The 6000-nt window shown below is 55.6% G+C and overlaps 1 protein-coding gene across 4 annotated transcripts; it reads right to left on the bottom strand.

The window, feature by feature from the left end:
* Positions 1-973: 973 nt before the first annotated feature.
* Positions 974-5590, bottom strand: DBNDD2 (dysbindin domain containing 2). Of its 4 annotated transcripts, none has more exons than XM_033094769.1 (4): positions 5412-5590; positions 2896-3042; positions 2592-2729; positions 974-1640 (listed from the first exon to the last, which is right to left on the bottom strand). In XM_033094769.1, exons 2-4 carry the CDS (start codon positions 3032-3034, stop codon positions 1435-1437), a joined length of 483 nt encoding a protein of 160 aa, XP_032950660.1. In that variant the 5' UTR covers positions 3035-3042; positions 5412-5590; the 3' UTR covers positions 974-1434. The 4 variants fall into 4 exon arrangements, with proteins under 4 accessions (XP_032950660.1, XP_032950659.1, XP_032950658.1 ...); XM_033094768.1 differs by having other exon boundaries at positions 5358-5590; XM_033094767.1 differs by lacking the exon at positions 5412-5590 and adding an exon at positions 4774-4919.
* Between the last annotated feature and the right edge of the window lie 410 nt (positions 5591-6000).

The raw sequence follows: 6000 nt of genomic DNA on the forward strand, positions 1-6000 counted from the left end.
CAGATACATTGGTAATTCAGTGACTTGAGGGTTATCTTTCCAAAGGCCAGAATTTCCTTTCTCCCAGATAATGCTGTGTCCTCATGTCTGCAAAACGTCCACAAATGAAACGTTTCTCGTGTTTGGCCAATGAGATGAAAGTGGATGGTACTGGTTAGAACTTCCAAGTATGTTTCTTGACGTGGGAGTAGACAGCTGGGTGTGCTTTGGCCATCCCCAATTTCTTCTGCTTTCTGCCAGTTTCAAGGACATGATGGCAGGGGCTTCATCAGCTAGTTTAGACATGAACTAGCAATAAGAACTCGAGACATGTGCCTGGGCTGGCTGAGCAAAAAGAGCCCAATAGGACCCTGATGCCCACTAACTATGGAGCGGCTCTAGAGCCCTATACTTTGGACTTCTTTTATATGAAGACATAAGTGTATATCCTAAGTCACTGATAGTTTGCGAACAGCCAAATTGAAAGTTGATACAGGCTTCTAAGCATTTCATGACTTGACCTCTGTCAGTCTTACCTCTCCCTTCATCTTCTTCTCAAATTCAACAGTTCAGCCACGTTGAGTGTTTTTAAGTTCCTCCAGGCTATTTTTCTCCATTGAAAGTCTTCCCAAGCTGCTCTTTCTGCCTGGATTACAACCCCCACCTAGCTAGCTCCTACTCACCTCCTACTCATGCTCTGGATCTCAATTTAAAAATCAGCTCTTCAGCAACCGTACAGGCTAAGATGCCCCTACTTTCTGACACCACAGCCGCTCCTTGTCATGCTACGTGTTACACTGTGAAGGGTGGTATTCACTTGCTGTCCTCCTCCAAGACAGTACCGCCTTCTTATTCAAACTAGATGCCGAAGTCCCAGCACAGGAGTGAGCATTGCTTCAGTAAAAGGAGTAGATGAGTAGGGGAAGATGGTGTTGATTAGAAATATAGTGGGTTTGATATCTTTGCAATGTGAAAAAATGAAGTGGAATGGCTGGTGTATTATTTGTTTATTATTTACACCGTGCCCTGTTCCAAAAGAGGACGTAAGGAAGCAGGATGGCGGAGTCCCACCTCACTTGAGTGCTAAGGAGTTCACATCCATTTAGAGACACTGGTGTAGGAGAGAGAGACTGTTAGAAGGCTGCAGGATAGTTTGGGGGAGGAAGGAGTGCTAAGAAAAGCAGTGGCATCACGTCCTACCTCATCTCCATCTCCTTGCTTGCAAGCTGTACCTCAGGAGTAAGCCAAAAACTCGTGGCAGGGTTGCAGCGGGACAAGGTTAGCAGGAAAGCAGGAGAGGGTTAATTCCCAGGGAGGCACACCACCCCGCCATCCTTTCCTCCTGGTGGTGCCTACTACAAGGAGAGTCTGGTCTTCTCTGAAGGACCCTGGCTGGCCCTAGGGTCTCAAGTGGAGAATAGCCAGCTCGGTCAGTCCATAGGTGGGGGCCCACTGCTAGCTGCAGGCTCCAGGCTCTGCCCCTCCATCACCCCCACCCTCCTCATCATCAGACTGTGCCAAGGGCGTGTCTGCTCCGCCGTCACTGGGATTTGGGCTGTGCAGGTTGGTGGAAGAGTCAGAAGATGAGGAGGAAATGCGGGATGTGGTCCTGTCTGGTATGTGCGTTGGCAGGCTCCGCTCCTCTGGATGGTCGTCCAGCCCTGCCCAGAGAGAAGAGCTGGTCAGGGTCACAAACAGGGCTTCAGAGGACTCTCAGATATGATCTGGCCGGGAGAAACCGAAGCCCAGACAGGGTCAGGGACTTGTCCAGAGTCACTTAGCCAGTCCAGCAAAGAGCCCGGTCTTCTGACTCCTAGTTCCTCCTACTTCTGGGAGCCTGTCTGGGCTCCAGAGTCAGGTCAATCAATGCAAGAGCGTGAGTTCTACCTGTCACTTACTTGCTACTGAGTAGCTTCGGGCAAGTCACTTTCCCTCTCAAGCACTCTGCTCCTCCTCTGTAAAAAAATGGGATACCTACATTCCAGAAGGGTTTTGAGGATAAAACCTAAGAATGCTTATAAAATGTCTGGCACGTAGTAGGCTATCAGTAGCAGCAGTTTTAAATAAGTGAATATCTTTTGTAAGTTAAACATACAGGCTTTGGAGTAACAGAGCCAGGGTTTGAACCCAGCTTTGCCACCTTCTGGCTATGTGACAACTTCTCTAACTTCCTTCTTTATAAATGGAGATAATACCACCTGCCCTAATAGGACATTGTAAGGCTTGAGATAATATATGTAAAGTATTTTAGCACAGTATTAGAAATCTAATAAAGTGCTCAATAAATATTATTAAGATGACTAATACTGCTTACCTTACCTAATGTAAATATTACATTTTTATATTATTTTAATTACATTAATTTCACAAATGTAAAATTAGCAAAGGCTAAGGGGGTTGAGCATTCCTAGAACCTTGGATTGGGGATCTGTAACCCAGTTCCCCTCAGGGTCAACTTCCTTAAAATCAGAACAAACAGCTGTTTCATTGGTGGCAACGCCCCCTTCCAGCCCCCACGGCTATACTTCCCCAGCCCAGCCTTGCAGCCTCACTCCAGAGCCCGACATCCGGCCCTGGCTAACTGGTGCCCATCTCCCAGCAGCGGGGCATACCAGATGTCTGGGGGGTTGGTGGAGGATCTTCGCAAGGCAAGAACACGTCTGCTCCGTCCTGATCCCCAAGGTCAATAAGTTCCACTTGCTCCAATGCGTCCACATTCACTTCCATGGATGAGATACTACCTATGGGGGCTGCAGATCAAGAAGGGGGCAAGTCAGGAGGACCCAGGCGGTAGGATGGTCAGCGATGTGTCAGGTCCAGAGACAGAAGTTCAGAGGGCCAAGAAAATAAGAGAGGAGGGGGCCCTACAAGACGTCCTCCCTATCCTAGGCCCTCTCCCCAGGTCTTAGAACTTACGTCTCTGCGACTCAAGATGCAGGTGGGACAAGGGGAAGACAAACTCTGTCTCTGGCTGTAAAATGTCCTCAAAGAATTTTTGCCGCTCCCGCAGGCGGAGCTGCTGGCGCTCCAGGGCTGCCCGAGGATTTGGGTCCATGTCAGCTCCTGGAGGGTGGAAGAGCAAGCTATGAAGTTGAGAGGGAATGCAGGGAGTGGGGGCGGGGGGCTAGGCTTGGGGAGTCCCACTGCAGCCAGCATCCCAGTAGTGGGGCCTCTGGTTCCAGCCCAGACACTTCTGGACTTGGCTTTCTCCTTCCCCTTCCCTGAAACAAAGTCCATTACCACAAACTTCAAGTCTCATGCAGAGGCGGGGCTTACCCTAGCTCCACAAAGGGGATGCCAGTTCCAGGCACAGCAAGAGAGGCTCCTCTGTATTCAGGGGACAGACGCCGCCAATGGCCAAATCTCAGAATCATGCCCTCTGAGAGGGGTTGGAGGGACTGGTCTGGCCCAGAAAGGGGAGGCACTTTTTCCACTTTATGGACCTGGCATCTCCTCAGAAGGCCAGGGAGGAGGATGGGACAAAGATCTCAAGGTGGAGTGTCTTCTTCCTCTAGTACTGCAACTCCAGTTCCTGCCCGTTCTTCAGAACCCAGACAAAAGCTAGAGCTCTCTCTCTCTCTCTCCCCCCACACACATACCCGCGTCACCATCACCCCCATCCACTGCACACCCTGCTCTGAAGCTACAGACCTGACTTCCAGAGTTAGTTTTGTTCCTAAGGAAATCATCTTTCTAGCCTCAGTCTCCCCATCGGAAAATGCCATAATCATCCTACCTGCCTCAAACACAAGACACTGCTCCGTAAAATGTAAAGCTCTGATACCTGTGCTATTCAGAGAATCATCCATAGTCTCTTCTCTGTACTCCCACAGCTCTCTATTTGAGCTCCTCTCCTCTGACATATCTCACTGTCTTATCTCCCCACTAGTCAGTGAGTAGTCATTGGAAGGGCAGGTCCTGGGTCCAATTCAGACCAGGTTCCCAGTGCTGAGAGCTTTCCAGAACACCAGAGCTCTGGGCCTTCCCAGGCCCTGTATTCAGTCGCATAAGCTCAGCCTCCTTCCAGGCACTGGGCTCTGAGCCCATCACCGGAGGCCAGGGAGTAACTAACTCGAGGACCAGATCCTCCTCCTCTGTAGACTGCCTTTCCCTCCACATGTGGGTGGACTCGAGACCCTGGCCAGCTCCACAGGCGCTGGGGCGGGCCGCGAGGGACCCAAACCCAAGTGGGCCTGGCAGGGCCACAGAACCGTTGGGAGATTCTGTGGCCACCGGCTGGCGGCGGCGGAGGAAGGAGGCGCTGACGCCGACTCCTGGGAAAGGCTCTGAGAGCTGTGGCCCAGGTCACAACGCTAAAAATACCCAGGCCCCTGGGGCCGTCTGGTCCTGCAGCGGTTGGGGGAGGGCGAAGGCTAGGGTAAGGGGAGTGACAGGGACTAGGGGCTCCGGGACGTCCCCTCTCTTTTCCCTTCCCCCAACCCCATCAATCTCACAAGATTGAAAGAGCTACCCCCTGGGGGCCGCGAAGCCGAGTGCAAGAGAGAGGAAGGGAGTTGTTTACGCGACTAAAGGTGCTGGGGAGAGGGGTGAAGAAATTCGGGGGCAGAAGGCTGCCAGGAGCCCGGCGGGGGACCAGTGAAATGGAAAGCACCCTCTCTTTCTGCCCCACCCGCACTGGAGACAGTGAGAGCGAAAGAATTCCCTAAAAAGGGACACGCCGCGTCCGCGGGGGAATGGAGGGGAGGCGACAGAGGCCCCTCCGACCCGGCCGTCCCCGCCCCACACCAGCCCTCCCCGCAGCACCTGCGCCCGCCGCCACCGCGGAGCCCCTACCTGCCGCGCCCGCGGACCCGCTGACTCAATCTGTCCGCTCAGGCGAGACGGCGGCGGGGGCGTGGGAGCCAACCGCGCCGGCCGGGGTGGGGCTGCGCCGCCGGGTCTCCCCCGGGACGCACGGGCCCTGGGAGCCGGGAACGAGGAAGAGGCGGGAGGCGGAAGTGGGGGAGGGGTGGCGGCGGGCACACGCGCTCGCCTCTTGTCCAGCGGCCGGGGGGAGCCCCTTCAGGCGCGACAGCTCATACTTCCAGAGCCGCCGAAAAGTTCCCGGCTCGCATCCTTCCTCCTCGCGCCCAGCCGGCCTCCTCCGCGCTCTCCCCGCCGCCGCCGCCGTCGCCCGCACGCTCGGTTCCGCACGCTCGGCTCCACTAGCCGCACCCCGCCCGCGGGCGCAGACCCGCTGCAGGAACACGCGCGGGCTCCCGGGCACACACACTTGCTGCTCCAGGACAACCCCGACACAACGAGCATGCACCCGCACCCCGACACCCTCGCACACTGATGCGCGCACATCTCGAGAGGGCGCATGCCGGGGAAGAGAGGCTGGGGACTGCCGGAGGGGGAGGGCACCGACCCCGTACCTCCTGTCAAGACAGGTGCACTGCGGCGGAGCACCCCCTAACCCTGGGACTCACTCGGCAGCCTCTGGTTCCTTGGCTCCGGGACTGGACAGAGCCACCGCCCAGCCTTTCCAGCGCACTGGGCGGGGTGGGCGCCGGGACGGGGCGGGTCAGAGCTGGAGGGGTGGGCCGCCGCGCCGCACTCCTACACACCCGCGAGGAGCCAACTCCCGCAGGGTGCTCAGAAGGGCGCAGCATGCCGGGCTGGCGGGGGTGGAGGGGAGAGGCGCCAACTGCGGGCCAATAGGGGAAACGCTTGCCCCCTCGCAGCACCTCCTGGCTCAGACCCGTGCTGGAAGTGTCCAATCTAGTTGCTCCCGGACCAAGACTGTGCCCATTCTCTTTCTTCTCCTCCTCCGGTGCTCCTAGCTCCAGGGGGTGGGGGACGGGGGGGGCGGGGTGGGAGGAGGTGTCTGTCGGAGATGCTTCAGCCATGCAGGTCACTCAATCATCCTCCAGCAAGTCAAGAATAGGACTCATCCTTGGCACCTCCCTGTCCTTCGCTGCCCACATTCAAATAAATCTCCATTTCCTGTCGATTCTCTTTCCTAAATATCCTTCCAATCTACCATTCCTCTCCGTTTCCACCACCATCTCTCCCTTG

This window comes from Rhinolophus ferrumequinum, chromosome 23, assembly GCF_004115265.2.
Source record: "Rhinolophus ferrumequinum isolate MPI-CBG mRhiFer1 chromosome 23, mRhiFer1_v1.p, whole genome shotgun sequence".
NCBI lineage: Eukaryota > Metazoa > Chordata > Mammalia > Chiroptera > Rhinolophidae > Rhinolophus > Rhinolophus ferrumequinum.

Coding starts and splice junctions, on each gene's coding strand:
- DBNDD2 (XM_033094769.1), bottom strand. CDS start 3,034: ATGGACCCAAATCCTCGGGCAGCCCTGGAGCGCCAGCAGCTCCGCCTG. Junction 2,730..2,895: donor GCATCTTGAGTCGCAGAGAC/GTAAGTTCTAAG, acceptor CTTGATCTGCAG/CCCCCATAGGTAGTATCTCA. Junction 1,641..2,591: donor ACCAACCCCCCAGACATCTG/GTATGCCCCGCT, acceptor CTCTCTGGGCAG/GGCTGGACGACCATCCAGAG.